This window comes from Chiloscyllium plagiosum, chromosome 6, assembly GCF_004010195.1.
Source record: "Chiloscyllium plagiosum isolate BGI_BamShark_2017 chromosome 6, ASM401019v2, whole genome shotgun sequence".
Lineage (NCBI taxonomy): Eukaryota > Metazoa > Chordata > Chondrichthyes > Orectolobiformes > Hemiscylliidae > Chiloscyllium > Chiloscyllium plagiosum.
The window spans coordinates 99,331,734-99,356,189 of record NC_057715.1 but is presented as its reverse complement, the minus strand read 5'-3'; the positions used below and the strand labels follow the sequence as shown (position 1 = coordinate 99,356,189).

General features: G+C 39.0%; 1 protein-coding gene across 2 annotated transcripts in view; it reads left to right on the top strand.

The window, feature by feature from the left end:
* tmem131 (transmembrane protein 131) overlaps positions 1-24,456 on the top strand; it is a 201,590-nt gene that overhangs the window by 147,005 nt on the left and 30,129 nt on the right. For both annotated transcript variants that reach the window (XM_043692263.1, XM_043692264.1), the window contains 13 exons: positions 3,125-3,211; positions 3,465-3,617; positions 5,631-5,706; positions 5,814-5,931; positions 8,271-8,409; positions 8,545-8,654; positions 12,409-12,475; positions 12,812-12,963; positions 13,258-13,400; positions 17,084-17,270; positions 17,817-18,002; positions 19,304-19,462; positions 21,186-21,784. In XM_043692263.1, coding sequence (XP_043548198.1) covers positions 3,125-3,211; positions 3,465-3,617; positions 5,631-5,706; positions 5,814-5,931; positions 8,271-8,409; positions 8,545-8,654; positions 12,409-12,475; positions 12,812-12,963; positions 13,258-13,400; positions 17,084-17,270; positions 17,817-18,002; positions 19,304-19,462; positions 21,186-21,784 — 2,176 coding nt within the window. The remainder of the gene's footprint in view (positions 1-3,124; positions 3,212-3,464; positions 3,618-5,630; positions 5,707-5,813; positions 5,932-8,270; positions 8,410-8,544; positions 8,655-12,408; positions 12,476-12,811; positions 12,964-13,257; positions 13,401-17,083; positions 17,271-17,816; positions 18,003-19,303; positions 19,463-21,185; positions 21,785-24,456) is intronic.

Genomic DNA, 24,456 nt, shown 5'->3' with positions numbered 1-24,456 from the left:
TACTTGGTGAACAATTGATCTGCCCCACATTGTCATCTGTTGGGGCACTATTTGATTGAGTGTCTAACACCAAACCATAGTATGGTGTTTAGAAAAGTCATACAGGAAAGTGCATGTTTAAAATAATGCACACATTATTCAAACACCTGGAAAACAACACATTACAGCTAGCATGCGATAACACAGGAGGTGCTTGCTATTATTTCTTCTCCGTACCAAAACTGGTTCCCAAATTTACTGACTATGCAAAGTTAGATAGGAAAGTAAATTGTAAAGAGGGCAGGAGGTCACAACAACCTATTGATAGATTAAGTAAATGCACAAAGATGTAGCAAATGGAGTATAATGTAAGAATGTGATATTGTACAACTTGGCAGCAAGAGTAATTAAGCATATTATCTAAATGATTGATAGATTGTGGGGACCTGGGTGTCATCATGCAGACATTGCAAAAGGTTAAAATGCAGTACAGCAAGTAAGTTGAAAAACTAGTAAGATATTTATCACAAGGAAAATTGAATACAAAAGTAAGTTAGGCTTCTGTTGTGAGCTACTGTGTCTGGACTGCTGTACACATTTATTCATATTTTAAACACAAATGATTTGAGGAGTTGAGGCAAACTTTGTTGGACTAATTCCTGCAATGGGTAAGTTATCCAGTGAGGAATGATGGACAATTTACACTACTTTTTATCTGCTGGAGTTTAAAATAGGAAGAGGTGACTTGGTTGAATCATACATGATGGAAGAGTCTTGTTAGTGCAGATATCAGGAAGATGCTTCCTCCTTTTAGCAGAATCTAGTACTAGAGGTCACTGTTTTAAAAATCAAAGGCTGTCTATTTAAAACAGAATAGGTGAGGTTTTTTTCTCAGGACCAAGTGTCTTTGGAATTCACTTCCTGAAAAGGTGATCAAAGCAGAGTCCTTGCATATGTTTAAGGTAGTGATAGTTTCATCCTTGTTGATCAAGGATTTGAAAGGTTGTCAGCAGGGTGAAAGCATGGTTTCGACATTTCACCCATGATCTTGAATGGTAGAGCAGACTTGAGGGGTTGAATGGCCTACTCCTGATTTGTATGATCATATGTATTTACATCCACATTTAAACCAGAGCTATAATGCTGTCAGGAGCGGGATAGCATGATGGAACCTCAACTTCTACTAGTGTGGCTGGATTAATTTGTCCTGCTTTTCTGTACAGGACGTAACTGGGTAATTTGAATATATTGCTGGCTAGATGCCAATGTTATAGCTGTACAGGAAGACCTTAGCCAAGGGAGCAGCAAGTTCTGGACCAAGTATCATCATACTATGGCCAGAATGTTGTCAGGGTCCTACACCTTTGCGTTAACCGGTGCTTCTATCTGTTTTCCTGATATCCCTGAATTGAATTGGCTGATGACTGACTTCTGTGATGTTGGGAAATCAGGAGGCCAAGACAGATCACTCTGCACTTCTGGCTGAAGTTTGTTGCAAATGTTTCTGCCTTCTCTTTTGCACAAATGTGCTGGGCTTCCCATCAATGGTGAGGATATTTGTGGAGCAGCTATCTCCTCTGGGTTGTTCAATTGTCCACCACCATTCATAACTGAATGTGACTGGACTGCACAGCTTAGATTTGATTGCTTTGCAGAATAACTTAGCACTGTCCATTACTTGCTGCTTATAACATTTGGCACACAGGTAACCCTGTGCAACTTCCCAAGTTGCCACTTCATTTGGATTTTACCTAATATGCTCCCGGAAAGCTGGCATGCTCTCCTGTACTGTTCATCGAACTAGGGTTGATCCCTTGACTTATTGTAATGGTAGAGTGGAGGATATGCCAGGCCATGCAGTTGCAGAATAAGTTGGAGTATAATTCTGCTGCTGACAATCCACTCTCCCATGGATTCCCAGTCTCTGGTTGCTCTAGGGCCCCCTAACACAATGGAGCATGTTGTTAATATAAAGGTGGAATTTTGTCTCCAAAAGGACTGAGGGTGGTGCGGTGGCTAATTGGTTAACACTACCTCACAGCCCAAGGTCCCAGGTTTGATTCCAGCCTCAGGCAACTGTCTGTATGGAGTTTGTACATTCTCCCTGTGTCTGCGTGGGTTTCCTCCGGGTGCTCCAGTTTCCTCCCACAATCCAAAGATGTGCAGGTCAGGTGAATTGGCCATGGTAAATTGCCCATACTGTTAGGTGCATTAGTTAGAGGGAATGGGTCTGGGTGGGTTACTCTTCGGAGGGTCGGTGTGGACTGGTTGGACCGAAGGGCCTGTTTCCACACTGCAGGGAATCTAATCTAATCAGTCATTTCTGATACAGCCATGGATAGATGCATCTATGACAGATGGATTGGTGAGAATGGCATCAATTTTGTTTCCTCACCGCATGCCATAAACACAGTTTGACAGCTATGTTCTTTAGGACTCTACCAGCTCAGTCAGTAGTACTGCTGAGCCATTAAGTGATGGACAGTAAAGATCCCCAAACATGAGTGCATTCTGTGCCCTTGCCACCTTTTAGTGCTTCCTCCAAGTGGTGTTCAGTTTGCAACTTACCTATCCATCAGCTGAAGGGAGGTGATATGTAGGAGGCTTCCTTGTCGATGTTTGATTTGAACCGTGAGACTTTTTTTTTAGAAAGACATTTTAGCATTTTGATATTCAGTTCAGAGGGCTTGCTAGGCCATTTCAGAGAGCAATTAAGAGTCTGTTTGTACCTGGAGTTGCCTGTAAGCTTGACTGGGTAACAACAGAAGACTTGCTTTCCTAAAGAACATCAATGAACCAGGTGGGATTTTGCTACAACTGACAATGGTTTTATGGTCGTCATTTAGAGTCTTAATTGTAAATTAAATTTCAACATCTCCTTTTGGAATTAGAACCTGAGTCGCAGATCACTAGCAGGGCATTTGGATGGTTTGTCCAATGAGAATACCATGACATGTAACTGACATGACTGATGTATTTCCTATCTATTCCCACCCCAGGGAGCATTTTGCAGCAGGAATCTAATGAGGAATTACTGTGCAGATGAGAATATTTATTGGCTGAAGTTTAATTGCAACAAACTGCTATATCTAGTGATCACAACTGCTTGTTCTGGACTAACATTTGTTTCATTTTGTTTTTACAGATTTTAACTATTCAAATAAAGGCACTTATTGCTGTAGGATCCTTGGTTTGTTCACCAAAGCATGTTGTTCTTCCAGGCTCATTTCCAGTAAGATGATACTCATTTTTGCTCATTTTAATATTGTAGTATTTTATTGTTCTTGGCTAAATGTTGAAAGAAACCAGAATAGTTTGAGTGACCTTGAAACAAACGTCAATTCCTTTCTCTTTGCATGGTTATGAGCAGAGCCTGGACCTGATCTACCTAATTGGATGTTTGTGTATCTGTGATATAAATTATTGTGAAGTGTGGGAACCATGTTTTTTTTTAAATTTGTAAGTTTGAATATTTTGCTTTACAGGGGAAAGTAGTTCATCATAGTTTAAATATAATGAGTTCCTTCTCACAGAAGGTGAAACTACAAAATATACGTCCTCTAACAGAGGATGTGCGATTCTACTACAAGAGAATGAAAAATAACAAGGATGATTTAGAATCAAAAAAGAAATCCAAGGTCTGTCATATTTCATCTTGTGTAATGTGCATGATTTATGGTAGATTCGTTTATGCAGCACATTAACTTGCATACTTGAGCTATAGACTTCCGATGCTGCACAGTAGTAAATATAGGACTAGAAGGACAGAGCAGATGAATAAATGATGAGAGAGATACAAAAGAAGGCTGAAACATCGGGGCAGGTGGGACTTGTACCAATTTGAGCGAGTTACATCTAAGCGGGAATGGGGCCGACATCATGCTTGGGAATTTTTCTAATGCTATTTGGATGGATTTGAATTAGGTTAGTAGTATTGGCATCCTGGCAACTAGCTCCAAGAGGACCATAGCAGAATTGTGAGAGAGAGTGAGCAGTGAAAGTAATATAGACTTCTTAAGTGAAGATGGCAAGGGTAAATGGAACCAGAGAAGTAATGTACATGTGGATCCAGAAATCATGGGCATAGTCTCAATACAGTCTTTGCATTGGTCTTCACAAGGGAGATACAGGTGCAGACATCTGGATAGTGGGTTTTGATTGACTAGAACAACTGAATCTACAGAAAGAGGTGTAGGGGTTTAGCAGCCTTTAAAGAGAATAAATCTGCATGGACAGGAGATATAACTCAGGTTGTTTAGGGAAGTAAAGGAGGAGATATCAGGGACCCTGGCAGTAATTTTCAAATCCTCTCTGGCCACAGGCAAGACACCAGAGAACTGGAGACTGTTAACTTTGACCCATTATATAGAAAAAGGAGGAAGGTATTGACAAGTAAGTTAGATTAATTGGCCTTTGGTGGGGAAGTTGTTAAGAAGAATTCAGGGACAGAATATATCTACACTTGGAGATTGATTTAATCTGGGCAAGCCAACATGAGTTTGTTATGTGGAGGTCGTGTTTATGACAAATTTTGATTGAATACTTTAGGAGGCAACCAGGAAAGTTGAGGATGGCATTGCATTTGATGTGTTTTATGTGCACTTTAGAAAGCCTTTCTAATGAGGGCTGTCATGATGGAGTGATCAAGGATGTAAGAGCCCATGGGAATCCTCGGCAAAATGGCACTTTTGGATCCAAAATTGGCTGAGGGGGTAGGAAGCAGAGGGTGATGGCAGAGGATGTTTTCAGTGGGATCCTACAGGACATTGTACTGGGCCCTTGTTTGTGGTGTACATTAATGTTACGGACTTGAATGTAGTAGGTGTGATCAAAATATTCACAGATGAAACTAAAATTGGACTGGGTAAATAGCATGGAAGATCGCTGTAAACTGCAGGAGGACATCAACAGACTGGTCAACTGAGCAGAGCAGTGACCAATGGAATTCAATCCAGAAAAGTGCGGTATAAGTTTGGAAGGCTATTAAGGCTACGGATTTCACTAAATGATAGGACTCTGGAAAGTACTGAAGATTAGAAAGACCTTTTTATGTACATATCCACAAATCTCCTCTAAAGGAAGCAGTGCACATAGATACGATGGTTATGAAGACAATTTGTTTTTTATTAGCTGAGGCCTGGAATACAAGAGCAGAAAGTTTATGCTGGAACTGTGTAAAACTGGTTAGTCATCACCTGCAGTACTTCATGCAGGTCTGTTCACCACATTATAAGAAGGGTGCAATTGACTAAGGAGAATGCAGAGATTTCCCAGACTGCTGCTTGGACAGGAGGACCTGAGGAAAATTGGGTAGGATAGGATTTTCTTTGGGTCAGTAACGGTTGAGGTGGGTCCTGATAGGGGTCGGTTTGAGACTTAACACTTCAGCAGTAATTAGGTAATCATTTGAGTTGCCATAGCCACCAGGCCTATAAACCAAGAGCTAGAAAAAAGGATTAGTCAGATGTTTTGTTTTTGGGTCAGTGCAGATATATGGGGCTGAATGGCTGCTTTCTGTGCTGTAAATTTCTGTCTGAGGCATATACCTAACTCTGTTTTAAACTTTTGTTGCAGTGCTAAGTGAAACATTGGTTGCTTTGGTACAACTTAAGTACTGCCCTATTTTGTTAATTGTTTTATCTTTTTTGCAGATAGCAAATATTTATTTTGATGCTAGCTTACAATGTGGGGATTATTGTTATGTGGGATTGCCTTTTTTATCTAAATGTAAGTAACTATATTATTCAACTTCGTAATTTCATCAAAAAAAGTACTCGTGGAAAATACAAGTGATGGTTTTTGCATTGAGTTTTTGTGTCTCCCACCTTTCTCAGCGGAGTTAAGATTGCAGCATAGTCTCGCAATGCAAGATGATGCATGGGATGTCGATTGGGATCTGTATAAGAATTTGTACAAAAAATGGACAGAACTTAAAGAAAACTCAGGGCACAAGTGAGTTCCTTAACCATTTTGGTGCTGAAAGCATTGTTGTTTAAATAAAGATGACGACTTGTTGTTGTTGTTAGTTTGGATAGCACTGTTACCACTGTCCTTTGAGCAAGTCTTCCAGAACTTTAATTTCATATTTGGCCCATTAATTATTTTTTGTTAGAGTATCCTAACTGAAATAAACTTGATTCTATTATCCTCTTTCTTGCTGACTGCAATTATTTGTGTCTGGTCCAAAGAATGCCTAATATAGGAATCGTGGCATTTTACAGTACAGGAGGAGGCCATTCTACCCATTGTGTCCATACTGGCACCTGAAAAAGCTTACCTAGCCAGTCCCATTCTCCAGCCTGTCACTGTAGCCTATAAGTTCATGACTTTCAAATATATATCCAGCTCTCCTTTTGTAACTTGCTATTGAATATGCTTCCACCATTCACCAGGCAGTATATTCCAAACCCTACAACTGTGAATAAAGAAGTTTTCAACTCCTCTCACTCTTAGCGCTCTTGCTGACAATTTTGAAATTGACCCCTAGTTACTGACATACCAACTAGTGGAAATGGAGAATATTCTCAGTTACCCTGTCAAAATAGTTCATAATTTTGAACAGCTCAAAATTGGCCACCTTTTAATCTTCTCTGCTCCAAGGAGAATAAGCCCAATTTCTCCATTTTCTTTTTCCTTGTATCTAATATCCCTTATTCCTGGTATCATTCTAGTAAATCTCCTTTGCACTCTCTCTCTCCAGAGCTTTAACATCCTTTTAAATAAGGTGTCCAGAACTGAAGGCAGTACTCTAAATGCTGTCTGAACAGTGATTTGTAGAGGTGTGGCATCATTTCCTTGCTTTTATACTCTCTGCTTCTATTTATAAACACAAGGATCCTATGAGCTGCCTTAATTTTTCAACTTGCCGAGCCATCTTCAGAGAATTATGAATGTGAACCCAGTGTGTCTGCCAGGGTACTCCCCTCAAAGTTGTACCGTTTTAAGTCTGTATTGTCTCTCCATGTTTTTTCTATCAAAATGCATCACCTCATTTCTCTGCATTTGAAATTCGTCTGCCAGGTGTCTGGCTATTTGACCAACTTGTCAGTGTTCCTCTGAAGCCACTTGTGTGTTATCCTACAATTCACTGTTCTACCTAGTTAAGTATTATATGCATATTTAGAGATTTTTTTCCCTCAATGCACATCTCCAAATTGTTTATATAAGTCAGAAAAGGCAAGGGTCCTAACACTGGTCCCTGGAGAACACCACTTTAAAGTGATCTCCAGTGTGAGAAATGCTCATTTGTACCTGCATGAAAAAAATGCTGTCTAGACTTTGGAACTAATATATTTATGAATAAAATTGCAGATGATTTGACACCATATCAAAGCTGCTGGCTTGTTGTGTTGATGCTGATTTAAGTTTTTAAAATTTCAAGTCAGTAGAATCAGCAACCAAATAAGCTCCTAACTGATTTAAGGTCAAGTATGAGGAATGATATGTCATCGATAGCTTGCCATTATACTTAGTGCTATTAGATAGAGATAGTGAGCTGAAGGTAGTTTGGACTCTAAGGACAGTGGAACTATAGTGGTTAAATCTGCATCTGCAGTACCTGCTAATATGCAAAGTTGCGAAAGTAATTTTTAAGCATTCAAATCCATAATTCCATATTCAAGGTTAATGTGTTCCTGGCTGAATTTAAATGTGGCAGATAATAACAACTTTGGTTAGCTCAGTTGGCTGTGCAATGCAGAGTAATGCCAACAGTGCAGGTGCAGCTCCTTTACCGGCTGAGGTTACCATGAAGGTCCTGACTTCCCAACTTGCCCCTTACCTGACATGTAATGACCCTCTGGTTAAAACACCAGAGTCATGTTTCTCTAATAACTGAGAGCAACCCTATGGTCATTTGGGATTATGGCAACTTTACTTTTAATAGCAACTGCGTTTTATCTTTAGAACCATATGGCTATCTGTCCTCTGTCATGTTTCTTGTGTTTTGTTCACAGCCTTGTCAATAAAATAGATTGGCTCAGTTGCTAAACAAAGCAATGTTGCTGCAGATATGTGATCACTACAGACATACAGACACAAAATATGTTGTATAAAATGTTCAGTCAACCACCGCAGAGAGTAAAATTCTTGGAATAGATTAACTTCACTGAAATTTTAGCTTGCACTCTTCTGCGATATAGTAATGATCATGGTATTGTTGTACATTTTTTAACTGCATGTTGCACTGTTTCAAACAAAACTGCATTGTTGTCCTAGTATTTTATGAAAACACTATGCATTTAATGCAAGCATGAATTTTTGACTAGTCATTGCCTACTTCTTGTTTTAAGGATGCAAGTTGTCTTTGAAGTCGACACAGACCTACAGAAAAATGTTCAAGCTGTAGTAACATCAGAGCTTATATGGCCATCATTGATCAATACAACACGAGATTTAATTTTCCCACTCACAAACACAAATAACACATCAGTGAGTATTTATTATAAGCTTGCATTTAAAAAGTAAATTTAAAAATTGAATAATTTTTTATGGCTTTTAAAAACTTATCACACAGTAGTTTTTGAGTTCCTAACTATTATTTTCACACACTTTTATTTCCCTTAGGAAAAAGAACTAATTTTAGAAAATCCAGCAGATGTACCTGTGTTTGTCCAATTACTTCCTTTAGCATTATATCCCAATCCTTCATTTGTTGCAGATGTGTTAATGGAAAGGTGCGTATTTGGTTTTAACTTCATTATTTTTCTACCGTTTAACAATGGACGCTGATATAACCAATCCCATCTCATTCTACTCCCATTGCCTTGTATTTTGTAGTCTTCAAAAGAAAGAAGTCAAGTCAAATGTTATCTCTCTTCCCCTACCCCTACCCCTTAAGTACATTAGAAAACCGGATTACATTTGAAAGATCAATCTGTTCAGAGATGTTATTACATATTTTTGGAGCAGGTGGGACTTGAACTCATATATTCACTGTCTTGGGTTTAATTACACGTTTCAGTTGTGCTCATTTTTCTGGAGTTTAAGCTGGTGATTTATATTGGTCTGTGTAAGTCAGTTTCTTTTTATTTAATAAATAAAGCCTTCAGGAAACTTATTTGCAATTCCATGACTCTTGAATTAAGAGAGGAGACTGCCTTTATCACTGAATTTTCAACTGGTGCCGCAGTTGTACTGGGATGGTGCAAATGTACTGTGCAAGATTTTTCTGTCTCCCTAATTGAAGTGTTCTGTAGTGAAAAGGCAGAGAAATTCAACTTTCAATAAAAGCGGAGAAATCCCAGTTTGTCAGGTCTGGGACTAAATACCTGGTAATGTGAGAGCAACAAGTTTTACTGGCTATTCTATCTCGATTTATTTTTTTTTTTGCAATTTGTTCTGAATTATTAAGAAGCAAGCAGTACCATCTAAGAAATGATTGCTTATGGGAAAAGAACATTGTAGAATAAAAATATTTTAATTGGATGGTTAATTGTAAGGATAACCGATCTACCTCTGATAAATTAGAATCCAAGATTGACCGGCAAAACTGTAATAGAACATTGGACTAGCTTTAGAGATGAGGTGGTTTGGGTAGAAGTCAAGGAAGAAGATAGGGTAGACCACACCAGACCCCTCTGAACGATGAGAAAGCTGGCGAGTAAAATGGCAGATATCAGGTTGATGTTCTAAGTGATGAACAGTCTAAATATTAAAAGTTCAGAGAGAGATGAGAAAGGGAATCAACATGAAGAAACTGTAAGCTAACATTAAAGGGAATCTAAATGTCTGTAGACATCTAAATGATAAAATTGTCATGAGGAATCAAACACTACAGTAGAGACCCTTCTGTCCATCATATCTGCACTTGCTAAAACTACTCTAAATCTGCACTAGTCCCCCTTTCTAGAAATGTATCCATAGCTTTAGATGGATAAGCACTTGAAATGTCATAAGTAGTTTTTTTTTTTTGAAAGGTGAGGTTTTTCCATCTCAACTACCCTCCAGGCAGGGCATTCCAGATTCTCATAACTCTGAGTGGAAAAACATTTTCCTCAAATTCCCTGGAAACTTCCTGACTTTCATCTTTTTAAAGTTTATACCCTCCTGTTATTAACTCTTCAACTAACAGGAACAGCTGCTTCCTATTGACCCTGTCCATGCCCCTCAATTTTATATGCCTCAATCAGGCCCTCTTTCCACATTCTATTCTGTATAGAAAACGGTCAGTGTTTCTACAGCCTCCCTTCGTAGCTAAACTGCTCCATCTCTGGCAACATCCTGATGAACCTCCTCTTGCAAGGAGGGATGTGACTGACTGAGGACCAACAATGGATTTACACCTGGTGGCAGAGGGCATGATTGAGTTGCAAACTGTGTGGCAGCATTTTTCTTCTTGGTACAGAAAGATGCAAAACAAAGTCCTGACTGAAAGGGCCAATAGTTGAGATTCTAAATGAGCTAAAAGTTAATAGCGATATTAAAAGGCTAGCAGTACATAAAGCTGTTGTCACTGGGACTAGATAGGATTCATATGGGGTGGGTGGTGGGAAAGAGTGTGCAGGTGTTTGGCGATACTGACTGTAATCTTTCAGTCCTCCTTGCATATGCATAGGAGTAGGGAAGCATCAGTGAGTGGAGAGTTACAATTTTATAACATTTCTTCAGCAAAGAATGTAAAGATAAACCCAGCAACTTCAGACCATTCTATTTGACTTTAACTGCTTTTAACAATGATAATCTGGGATAGAATAACAGTCACTTGGACAGTTATAGGTAGATTAAGAAAAGCCAGCACGAGATGGTTCATGTTTGACTGACTTTAGATTTTTGGGAATAGTTTGAGAGTAATGTGGTTATATATGGACTTTGAAAATGTTTGATAACTGTGACCTAATTTTGTTTGTGAAGCTGAAGTCTATGGGTAAAGGAGTGGTAGCTACATATAAAATTGGTTGAATGACAAAGCAGAAAGTAGTGGTGAAAGTTTATTTTTCTGACTGGGAGGAGGCTGGTATAGAGTGTTCCCTTGAATTTAGTGCAGAATCACTGCTTATCAACTGTTCTACTCAATTTCAAAGTTTGTAGTTGACACAACTTGTAGATAATTGAACTTTTGAAGACAATATGCATATTGAGGCCATAGGCAGACAAGTGAAATGGATAGGCATGTGGCAGGTGAACTTTCTTAGAGGTTTGAATTATGCACTTTGGAAAGAAGAACAAGCCGAGGCAATTTAAACTGAAAAGACATTTCTAGAGAGGATGCAAAAGAGGAAACCTGGGACTATAAATGCATAAACCAAAGGTAGGAGAACACATTGAGAAAGTGGTTTAGAATAAACAGCATTATGGATCATAGGTTTTCTAAATAGAGACTTGGGGCAAAAATAAATATGAAGAACCCTTTTTTGTTTGTAATAAAATACTAGTTTGACCCTAAGTTGAACTTTTACCCAATTCTGGTGCTCTGCTATTGAAAGACAGACAGCACTGGAGAGGGGGCAGCAAAGATTTACAAAAACGATTCTAGGGATGAGTAACTTTGTTCGGTGTATAGCTTGGGGAAGTTGGACTGTTCCCCTTGGAGAAGATTGAGAGGAATTAAAATGAGTGTTCAAAATCATGAGACAAGTCTATAAGAGACATACCACTTCCATTGGCGGAAGGGTTGCGAAGCAGAGGACATAGCTGGCCAAGTGAAGAAAGCATTGATGCAGTGAGTAGATTGTAATTGTGGTGTTTGGAGACAGTTACCTGCAATGAGAAGGGAATGGGAGTAGCTGAGTTGAACTTGCACATCAATAGGAGCACGACAGGCCACAGGACTGCCTTTTGTGTTGTAATCAAACCATAAATGTAAATTTGTGATTTTTTTTTTAAAAAAAACAAAATTGTAAATTAAGATACTGCCTCAGGTGTATCAGCCACCTTTCTTTTGAAGAATGGTTAACTTTTTTTTCTAAAGCTTTAGAACAGGAAATATTTACAGCATTGCATGAAAATGTTGAGATGTGAAAGTAGCAATCTGTATATAACCTTTTTGATGTGTATTTTTAGTGACAAAAATGTTTGAGTTTGGCGTTTAGGTTTTTGTTATCCACCATACACTTCCATTTTACAACATGGAAAGGAAAATCCACAGATCATTCTTTCTTCATACAGTACACGAAATCTAAAAATTGCCAACAATCCTTGTCAGTTCATTGTTACTAGTTAGTTCTAACCAGCAACAGACTTGATAGTTCATAATCAGCAATATTATTACAAATGAATGTATAACCACTTCCAAGCTGGATTTTTGAAGACCTTTGACATCAGTTTCAAATTGTGATAGTGATCAATTCGATGATCTCAATTATTACTAATAAGTATTTGATCTATACTATGCAATTGGGGTAAAATCTTTGAAATAGACTGGTTAGTGATATGGAAGATTTAGAAAAAGTAGCTTCTATATTTTTCATAACTTTCTTTGTTTAATTTCAGGCTTCACTTGAGCAAACATGCAAATCTGGACACAAAAACCTTTGAATTTAAAATTGTCAGTAACCGTGTAAGTAAAATATATTTCCTTCCAAGGAGAAGAACAAATGGCTCCATTCGTGCGTTAAATAGGAGTTTGAGAGATTCCTATTAAATTAGATTGCGTTGTGATTCTGAGAGCTGAGTAACTGATGTAAGAACTTGAACTTGAAATTTAATGGAAGAGAAACCGTATTGCTCATCCATAGGATTGTATGCATACACAATTTTAACAGGAATATGCTGGTCTGGATAGAACCCCCAGCATAATTTTCTGCAATAAAAAGCTTCAAATTTAAATGAGATATGACCGCTGATACAAAGTTTTTGTTTTTTTTTTTAATTTTTTCTTCTGAATTGTTTCTAGACCTCATCCATCAAAAGTTCTTCAGGATTTGTAGAAGGTTATTCCCGACAATCTGTGCTAAATGTAATTCTAAAATCTGGTGAAAAAAGGTCTATGTCAGTGCAGTTTACCCCAGTTCACAACAGAACTGTGATGTCCTTAATTATTATAAGGTATGTTTCTGTTCATATATTGACTTCTGATGCAAAGACAGTTGAAGTTTATTTCTCATGCTTTATTCATTTTTGTAGAAGATTTTGAAATTCATTTCTTATTTTGAAAATGCCAAATTAGATGACACTTAAAATTTGTTAACTCATGCATATAATTGTCTAATTTGGTCAACTCTTTAGGTTTGTTGACTTTTTTTGAATTAGGAAAATTTAACAAATGAAGCTTATGTTACTGGTAATTCATTCAGGACTCTGATCTGTGATTATTTTGTCATCTACCTCTTTATTCTGTAGAAACAATCTGACAGTAGTGGATGCAGTTGTGGTACAAGGGCAAGGAACAACGGAGAGCGTGAAGGTTGCAGGGAAGCATCCTGGTCCTGGAAGTTCATTACGTTTCAAAATTAATGAAGCTTTGCTTAAAGACTGTTCAGATAGTAAGTAATTCAACACTGAAGAAAGTACAGAAAGGCAATATAAAGAGTGCGCTGGTTAACTCAGTTGACTGGCCAGTGTTCAGGTTAATGGCAACAGCATAAAGTTAGATCCTGAGTCTGGCGGATGTAAACTCTGGGTCTACCCCCTTGCCCTAACCATAGTAAAACAAAGTAATAGTGCTTTGCTGCATTTTGGCAAATATTTGCCAAAGGCCTGCCTTTGAGCCAAGAATTCAGAAGAGGTGTAACAAAAAACCAAGTAGCAACCAGTGAGACAAATGGTTGATATTACTGATGCTGCTAGAAATGATTAGAGAACCCCTAACTTTCTGCACTTATTGTCCAGTTAAACAGACAGAGGCCCACATTTAATGTCTCACTGAAATGATGGCTTTTCTAACCTTGCTCGTGACCCAGTGATTCTGCTTGAATTCGCTTTAAAAATAGATTCCTCTATTTGTAGTAATTGGTGGGGTGAGGGAAGAAAACAACCAAAATAAAGGGGACTATAGATTTGAATTTTATTGATTTGACATTATTTATTATTGCTGTACGATGTCACAGGTAACTTTGCTATTACCAATAGCTAAAAGAAGAGGCTGAACATGCACCTTGAAGTTTGTCCCAGTGGCATTGCACCATCAGATTCATTGTGAAACCTCAGAAACATAACAGCAAAGGGGCAACAAGACGGCTCCATGGAACTTTTTTCAAAAGGCTGTTAAGGATGAGCAAAAATTTAACCTCGCTAATGATGTCCACGGCCCATGAATGAATGTTTAAAATATGAATTGTTCAGATTGATACAATAGGCACAGGCTGGAAAAATCTTGGGTTCAACCTTTTTGAGTTTCTGCATAATCAGCTTTACCAAACTTTAGTAGATGTCATAATTTGTCGTGTACCAATGGTTTTGAAGGAGGTGAGGTGAGAGGCTGCATTTGATAATATATTGGCATCATAGATGTCTAGCAAAACTGGAGTTTGAGAGAATTGGGGCAAATTTTCCACCACTTGGAGTCAGTGCCTGACACAATGGAAGATGTGTGGTTGTTAGAGATCAATCATCTCAGCTCCAGGATATCTCTGTGCAACAGTTCCTCAGGGTAGTGTCCCAACTCCAACCATTTTCAGCTAATTCATTAAGATTTTCCCTTCATTGTAAGGTCACAAGTGGGGATGGTCACTAATGTTCAATACCACTTGCAACACCACCTACTGATGCAGTCCATGTCCAAATACAGCAAAATCTGAACAATATCCAGGTTTGGGCTGGCACGTTGCAAGTGATATACATACCGTACAAATGGCTTGCAATGATCATCTCCAACAAAAGAGAAATGAACCATCTGTTAATTAACCTGTACCTGTCCCGAGTAACTCTTGTTTTGTCCCAGATTATCATTGTTTAAAAAAACACTCACCAAAGTTGAACCGAATGGTCTGAAGTTGCTGGAGTTAACTTATAACCTTTCTTCAGAGAAGAATATAACAGTTGTAATTCTCCAATCCTTGGCACCTCCCTACTCATATTTTGAGGGCTGAAAGATTACAGCTAGTATCTCCACTATCAATATCCTGAAAGTTACTATTGACCAGAAACTAAACTGGACTACTACATAACTTCTGCAAGTAACACTCACTACCTGACTCTCCAAGGCTTGTCCATCTACAAGGGAGAAAGTGAGGACAGCAGATGTTGGAGATCAGAGCTGAAAAATGTGTTGCTGGAAAAGCGCAGCAGGTCAGGCAGCATCCGAGGAGCAGGAGAATCGACGTTTCGGGCATAAGCCTGATTCCTGAAGAAGGGCTCATGCCCGAAACATTGATTCTCCTGCTCCTTGGATGCTGCCTGACCTGCTGCGCTTTTCCAGCAACACATTTTTCAGTTCTGATCTCCAGCATCTGCAGTCCTCACTTTCTCCCATCATCTACAAGACACCGGTCGGGAGGGTAATCCCACTTGCCTAGATGGGAGCAGCTCCAACAACATGCTAGAAGGTTGACATTGTCCAGGACAAAGCAACCTGCTTGATTTGGCACTGTATTCACAAACGTGCGTACCCACTACTACTGGTGCTCGGTAACAGTAGTGCATGCAGTCTATAAGATACGCTGCAGAAATTAGCAAGTAAGTTAGCTTGCTGAGCTGGAAGGTTTGTTTTCAGACGTTTTGTGACATCATTAGGTAACATCAATGAGTTTCTAGTGAAGCGCTGGTGATGTGTCCCATTATCTATTTATAAGTCTTGGTTTCTCTCTTTAAGGGAAGGTAGATAGGATCTAAATCGATGTGTTTATTGATGGAGTTTAGCTAGAATGCCATGCCTCTAAGAAGTCTCGTGTGTTTTTGCTTCGCCTATACTAGGAGGTGTGTTGTCCTCCTTTCTGTATGTATGAAAACTAGTGATGTGGGTCATGAATTATAGTGAATTTAACTATAATTTGGCTATAGTTTTTGGTTGCATTGGCTGTTTGTTTGGGTTTGTTTGAGGAATCAGCAGATTATGTTTAATAGCCACCTTGTCTTACATCAAAGACATCTCAGAAATGACTTCCAGACTACTCAGACCTCTTGGCATCATGGTAGTCCAACACACTTACCAACTTAGCAACACGCTTAAACAGCGACTAATGAAACTAAAGGATTCATTTAGTTACTACCAGCAAATCCAATGTAATTTACAAGATAATATTCAAGAACTGTAAAAAGAAAATACATCTAACAAACAAGCAAGAAACTTGCCACAAGGATACACGAGCACCAACTAGCCATCAAAAGACACTACCCACTATCACTACGTTCCATACATACAGGCAAAGAAGGATACCACTTTGACTGGGACAACACACATTCTGCACAAGTGAAACAAAGACACGCATGAGAATTCTTAGAGGCATGGCGTTCTAACCAGAAATCCATCAATAAACACATCGATTCAGGCCCTATCTACCTTCCCCTTTTTTTTTAAAAAAAAAAAGAAAAAGAACCTTTAAGAAACCAAGTACTATAAATAGAGAGGTGGGACATATCAGTGAGTCTCCGGTGAAGCGTTGGTGTTATCAAGTATGGTGATGAAACGTCTGAAAACAAATCTTCCAGCTCAGTGAACTAACTTACATACTTACACTGCAGCAGTTCACTGAGGTTCCTTAGAGAGCATATTCCAAACGCATGGGAATTTCCATCTCTAAGGATAATGGCAGCAGATACATGAGGAAACCACCAGCTGAAATTTTGGAAATACATCACTCTTCCTCTTAGTGACGCTGGATTAAAATCCTGAAACTCCCCACTCAGTAATTTGGTTTACCAAATTGACTGTAATGGTTCAAAAAAGGCAGTGCACCACCATCACCTTCAGGGTACCTAGAGGTGAACAATAAATGCTGGCCTTGCCAGCAATTCCCTCATCTTCTACCAAATGAATTATAAGAATTTCAGGTCCAGAATCTACTCATTTCATTTCCTGTAGCAATGGTATAAATTTGTCAAAGGTGGGATGTGGCACATGAACTTGCCTCGTGAGTGATTTGGATGAGATATCCTATGGGTTGCAAGCAGTGTCAGGCTTGTACCCTGGAAAGAGTCACTGCTCTCCATAATGGAAGGGAGATATATGTAAGCATGAAATACATGTTTACATTTTCGTTAAAAACTAATTCACTTTTTAAAATTACAGAGATGAAAATGAAAGAGCCAAACTTCACATTGAAGAGAGTTTTTAAAGTAGAAAATACAGGACAGCTCCCAGTTCTTGTCAAGTCTATGGAAATTAGTGGATACATCTGTGAAGGATATGGCTTCAAAGTTGTAAACTGTCAAGAGTTTGCACTAAAACCGAATGCCTCTAAAGACATCATTATATTGTGAGTCCTTCTGTTTGTTTTTGTTTGGTTTGGGCTCTTTTTTTGAAGGGCTGTTCAACCCACACGTTCTTGACAATACTACAGTAATTTCAATTTGGAAATGTAATGTGTTTCTGTTTTGCCCTAAGAGAGCTCTAGGGCAATGGACTGAATCAGTGAGCTATGTTTTAAATTATTGGTGTTTGAGAACTTGAGGTTGCCTACTTAACAATGCAGTTTTCAAAAATGCATCTGCAACTTTGTAATAAACTAGTCAGCATTATAATTCGGTTAATTTTTTTTTGTAAAGAAGTAAACTAAAACCAAGCTTTTTTTAAACAAATGAAAGTATTTGCTATCGATCTACATAACAAAATAGCAGCTGTGAATCTGCAAACCTCTTAGCAGATGATTAAAATTAGATGCAGTCTATCATTTACATTGTTTTGAAGTGCTCCATGATCTGCATGACTAAAAGATACATTTTGTAATGCTTTCGTCTCTTAGCTTAATGTTAAGTAGCTTTATGGTCATGATCTGTATGGGGCCTGTTATTTTTATTTTCAGGTTTACACCAGATTTCACTGCCTCCAGAGTTATCCGAGAACTAAGACTTATCACAGCAGGAGGCTCCCAATTTGTTTTCATACTAAATGCATCACTTCCTTATCATATGTTGGCAACATGTGCAGAGGCCCTACCTAGACCTAACTGGGAGCTGGGACTGTATGTGATCATCTCAGGAATAATGAGGTATCTTTGTAAGATTGCTTCTATATGTCCCGTGATATTTTACTTAACTGGTTTAATTGGTGAAATCCCTCACCATACTTTTTTGAACCACGCAAATAAGGAATCTACATCTTGGCAGTTCTGTTTCAATAGAGGGGCACCCCATTACATAAGGACAAAGAACTCTGTCACAATTTGGCACAGTGAAGACTTTGGAATGTGTACACATAAATAGTGTATCGAGTAAAATCCCTGCTGGTTACCTATCAAAAGATGATTCTGGGCAATTGATTAGGCTGTTTGAAGAATATCAACTTCAAGTGATAATCTTGTCACGTGACCTTGTTTACAAGTAAAGGTTAGATTAGATTCCTTACAGTGTAGAAACAGGCTATTCGGCCTAACAAGTCCACACTGACCCTCACAGGCTATTCGGCCTAACAAGTCCACACTGACCCTCTGAAGAGTAACCCACCCAGTCCCATTTCTCTCTGACTAATGCGCCTAACACTATGGGCAATTTAGCACGGCCAATTCACCTGACCTGCACATCTTTGGACTGTGGGAGGAAACCGGAGCACCCAGAGGAAACCAATGCAGACACTGGGAGAATGTGAACTCCACACAGACTGGAATCAAACCTAGGACCCTGGTGCTGTGAGGCAGCAGTGCTAACCACTGATCCACCGTGCCGCCCTATATCTTGAATGATCTTTATCTGTTTTGTCATGTTGAAGATGTCAAGATTCTAAGTAGTCTGTTTGTGTCCCCTCGAAATTGGAAGCTTTATCATTCAGTGGTTAGCACTGCGGCCTCAGTGCCAGGGACCCTGGTTCGATTCCAGCCTTGGGCGACTATCTGTAAGGAGTTTGCATATTCTCCCAGTGTCTGCATGGGTTTCCTCTGGGTGCTCTGTTTTCCTCCCACAATCCAAAGATGTGCAGGTTAGGTGAACTGGCCAAGCTAAATTGTCCCATAGTGTTCAGGGATGTGCAGGCTTAAGTGCATTGGTCAGGGATAAATGTAGGGTAATGGGTCTGGGTAGGGTAGTGTGGACTTGTTGGGCCAAAGGGCCTGTTTCCACACTGTAGGAATTCTAATTCTAATGTTGGTTAATGAACATCTAAAACATGAGTGTGAACTCTGAAAATTATAATAGGTGCTAAAATGACTTCTTTCTAATCAGCATAGAGCAATCCTCAGTTTGGAAAAAACACAAGATTATCTAAAGTTTAAAGATCTGCTAAAAGTGTATTGAAAAGGGAGTTAGTTTGCAATGTGTTTGATTTATTTGGTTTGTAATAATTCCATTCTTTTTCCAGTGTTTTGTTCCTTTTGGTGATTGGAACAGCTTACTTAGAAGCTCAAGGAATATGGGGACCCTTCAAAAGGCGTCTGTCTTTGGAGGGGTCCAATCCTCCCTTTGACATGGGAAGGACATTCGATCTCAGGAGAATTGTTGGTATTTCATCAGATGGAAAGTAAGTATATAATAGTCTTGCTTGAATCTGTTTCTCATTGGAGTTTTTGGAATATATTACTTGTATTGATCTAATTGCAGCTTATTAGATGTAATATTGTACCCCCTTCCTCCATTTTATACTACTTGGCTTTTTGTTGATTTTTTTTGAATGTAAGAATTGCTATGATATCATTAGGGGTGATATGCCACGAACAACATTATATCGTCTTTGATTTGTGGTGATTAATTAGAATTTTCTGTCAGATCAGCAAAGTGTCATAATATAATTTCATTGGTGGCATACATGTTAAAATAATCAGACTGCCAAAATCATCATTGTGGAACCTTTTTAGACTACTTCATCCTCCAAGAGCCAGATTATCCCAGAACATAGAAACATCAGAATTGCTAGACAATTCTTGGTAGTCACATAATACAACAATAATGAAATTGTTGTTTAGATTAGATTCCCTACAGTGCGGAAACAGGCAGTTTGGCCCATCCAGTTCACACCGACCCTCCGAAGAGTAACCCACCCTGACCCATTTCCCTCAGACTAATGTACCTAGCACTATGGGCAATTTAGCATGGCCAATTCCCCTGACCTGCACATCTTTGGACTGTGGGAGGAAACCTGAGCACCCGAGAAAACCCACACAGACACTGGGAGAATATGCAAACTCTACACAGACAGTCGCCAGAGGCTGGAATCAAACCTGGGACCCTGGTGCTGTGAGGCAGCAGTGCTATCCACTGAGCCACCTTGCAGCCCATTTAATCATGGCAATCTCTGTCAATTAATCTACAACGCAGATATAAGGTGAGAATAACCCCAGAGATAAAGGTTGGGAAGCATGGGTGCAAATTCATTATTTTCTCTTAAGCATGCTAATTTTGCTATATGTCTCCTATATTATATCCTAAAGTACACTCTGAATAATGAATCTAGTTTGCGTACAAAGTAAGCATGCCATTTACTTCAACTTTCTTTCTACAAAACCCTGCATGTAGTTTTGTTGATTATTTATTAGAGTAATATTTAATCAGACTAGTTTTGAATTTAACTCCCTTCAAGTGTAGCCTGTAAATCTAACCATTACATATTTGAACAAATCCTAAGATTGGGAACTTGGATGTTTTTTTTAAAAACCAGTGCTTGGCCTCAACCTCAGTACTTGATACCATAGTTTTTTTCTTCAAGCTTAAAGGGATCAAGTACTGTTCCCTCCTCCTTGAACTTCTTTATGCACCTTGAAGTTTCAAACTTGTGCAGTATTTATCCTGCTCCAGTAGGAGATGGTGGGCTGATGAGAGAACATGCCTATGTTGTTTTGGCCACTAGACAAGCAAATGTTATTGTTTTTATACATTTTGTACCAACATTTCTTAGCCATGCCTCTCCAGCGGTTGATGGTTTTCTTTTTTCTTTTTCATGCTCATACCTTCAATACAATGAAAATTGCATATTTTGTTTTGTATCCATAGTACAAGCCCATTTTGTGGTATTAAAATCTCTTCATAAACACTTGTAAAGTATTTGTAATCTTGTATGTAATTGGTTCCATAGTAATAGTTGCATGATCTTGACAGTAGTATTTTACAGTAAATTCTACTTGTATGTCTAATTCTTTTAATACTTCTATTCTAATGCACCAACAAAATACTGAGTATTCTTTTTGTGCTCAATTAGATTTTGGATAAGTGAAACAGTCCTAAGTTCTTAATTTTTTTGTTGTCTTCAGTTTAAATGCACTTGGATCAGATTCAAATCACAATTCTTCTTCAAGAGGAGTATTTGGAGGAGGTGGTTCTTCAAGACCCAGTGTAGCCAACCACAAGCAGATCCCTGCTGCATCACAGTTGCACAGTAACAGAAACTCTTTAGAATTTGAAAATCCTAAACTAAAAAACAGTTTTTCAAATAACTCCAATAGCACTGGAAGAACATCTACTCCAACAGTACCTAGTACATCTGCTACAAAAGCTAATGGCATCGTTTCTGAGGCAAATCCACCCCAGAGCCAGACAAACAGGCGAACCAAGACATCAAGACAGTTTCACCAAACACACCAGCAACAGACACCAATACAACCAGATCTACAGTCATTACCACAATTACCAGCAGTGCCTCAACAACAGGAGCAACAAATTGAGAACACTGTTTCACATTTGTCACCTCCTGTTACTTCGTGTATAGACAATGCAAATACAAGGCACAGCTCAGAGGACTCTGATATTATGAGCCTCGGAGATACAGTGGACAGAGATTGTGAATTACCAGAATCTCCAACATTAGATGTCTTTACAGAACAGCCTCCATCTCCAGCATCAAAAACTAAAGGTAATGGTTTGAGAAAACAAAATGCATTTATATCGAATGTTTTTGATAAAGAAGAAATACCTCTGCCTTTTACGAAAGCATAAGAGAAATTTGTGTCAAATCAAAATAGGTTGTCATTTTCAGTGGTGTTTAGAAAACAGTTGATCCCACTGAAACATGAAATTCTAAAGAGGGCTAAATCATGGTCGATGCTGATAAGTTTCTCTGGCTGGAGCCACTAAAACCTGGTACCATACTCTTTAAAATAAACGGTTAGCCATTTAGGACCAATATGAGAAATTCCTTCACTGAGTGCAATGGATTTTTTAAATTATTAATTTCAGTGGGCTATGGATGAGTGTGTTCAAATAGAAGATTTTTTGGCACTGTGGTAATAGAAGAAAGGTTGAAAAACAGCTGATGTAGAATTTCAACTATCTTATTGAATTTGAGCAGCCTTGGGGCCGAAAGTCCATCCTCTTATTTCCCATGTCCTTATGTTAGCAGTATGACCAAAATCTTCGCCAAGTTCTGGGTTTTCAAGGGTAAAGAAGCTGATATACAGGCTTTCCATAAAACACAAGACCACGGAAGGCATGGTTGCTAATATAGAAGCAAAATATTGCACATACTGAACCTAAAATAGAAACAAAGTGCTCAAAAATCTTTAGCATATCTGCCAGCATCTGTGGAGAGCAAAATGGCTGATGTTTCATGTTGACTATGACTGTCCAGAACAGTAAGGCTCCTAAAATTAGAGCCTATCTCTTCAGGGCTGGAGAGGAACTTGGAGCAGATGGGGAAGGATCTAGGTGTGGCCATAAATGTTTGTACACACAGATCGTGTACGATCTGCAACATAGGACTAGTAAGGAGATTTGCTGAAAGAATTTGATCAGTTAGGTAAATTGGAGAGCAGAGCCTCCAAGGTGGTATGCTTGGGATTACTACCTGAGCCACTGGCATAGTGTAAATAGCATCAAGGAGTTAAATGCATGGTTCAGAAATTTTTGTGGGTGGAATGAGTTTCGGTTCGTGGGGCACTGGCACCATTACTGGGATGAGGAAGAAATAGTTTCAGTGAAATAGGCTTCACTTGAACTGTGCTGTGGCAAGTGTCCTGATGAACTGAATAACTAGGTCGATAGAGAGGGCTGTACACTAATTGGGGCTGTGGGGGAGGTGGTGGTAGGATTTGAGAGGGGGCGTTGTAGTCTTTCAAAGCAGAAGGACATGGCAGCACTGCAGCTATTTTTGTTTTTGTTTCAGATTTCCAGCATCGCATTCCTTTTTTGTCGTTAAGTATATTCAAGGTTGAGAGAGATTTTTTAATTGAGGGTTATGGGGATTTGGCAGGAAAGTGGAGTTGAGAATTATTTGATCAGCCATGGAATAAATTTGAACTGAGTTGAGTGGCCTTCTACTCCAATGTCTTGCGGCCAAAAGCATGCACAATACTAACATCCAAAGATTGGAAAGTTTCAGGGTGAGGTGATTTGAGTGATTTGGTTGATGGTACTAAAGGTATTTAAGCCAATAAATGCAAAATACTGTGATGCCAGAGATCTGAAATAAAAACCGGAAGTGCTGGAGAACGACATCCCTCATCGCTGTCCACTACAGATGACACCAAAATTGGAGGTGTAGTGGACAGGTGGGCCAGTGGGCTGAGAAGTGGCAGATGGAGTTTAATTCAGATAAATGTGAGGTGCTGCATTTTGGGAAAGCAAGTCTTAACAAGACTTATCCACTTAATGGCAAAGTCCTAGGGAGTGTTGCTGAACAAAGAGACCTTGGAGTGCAGGTTCATGCTCCTTGAAAGTGGAGTCGCAGGTAGATAGCATAGTGAAGGCATTTGGTATGCTTTCTTTTATTGTCAGTATGGAGTACAGGAGTTGGGAGGTCATGTTGTGGCTGTACAGGACATTGGTTAGGTCACTGTTGGAATACTGTGTGCAATTCTGGTCTCCTTCCTATTGGAAAAACCTGAAAGGGTTCAGAAAAGGTTTACAAGGATGTTGCCAGTGTTGGAGGATTTGAACTATAGGGAGAGGCTGAACATGCTGGACTATCTGAGGCTGAGGGGTGATCTTTTATAGAGGTTTACAAAATTGAGGGGCATGGATAGGATAAATAGACAAAGTCTTTTCAGTGGGGTCGGGGATTCCAGAACTAGAGGGCATAGGTTTAGGGTGAGAGAGGAAAGATATAAAAGAGACCTACGGGTCAACTTTTTCAAAACAGAGGGTGGTACGTGTATGGAATGAGCTGCCAGAGGAAGTGGTGGAGGCTGGTACAATTGCAACATTTAAAAGGCATTTGGATGGATATATGACTAGGAAGGGTTTGGAGGCATATGGCCCAGGTGCTGGCAGGTGGTACTAGATTGGGTTGGGATATCTGGTCAGCATGGACTGGTCGGACTGAAGGGTCTGTTTCCATGCTGTACATCTCTACGACTTTATGACACAATGTCTGGCAGCATCTGTGCATAGAGAAACAGTTAATATTTAGAGTTCGATGTTGCAATTTAAGCCATTAGATTATTTTAAGTTGGTGTTTTAGGATGCTATTGCAAACAATATAGATTAGTGAGGACAAGTGATTGGAAATAATGATGTGCTTCTGTTCCTAAGCCATATGTTTCTTTGTGGTTATGGATAGCATTAGTAGCATTTGAGATGAAGAGAAGA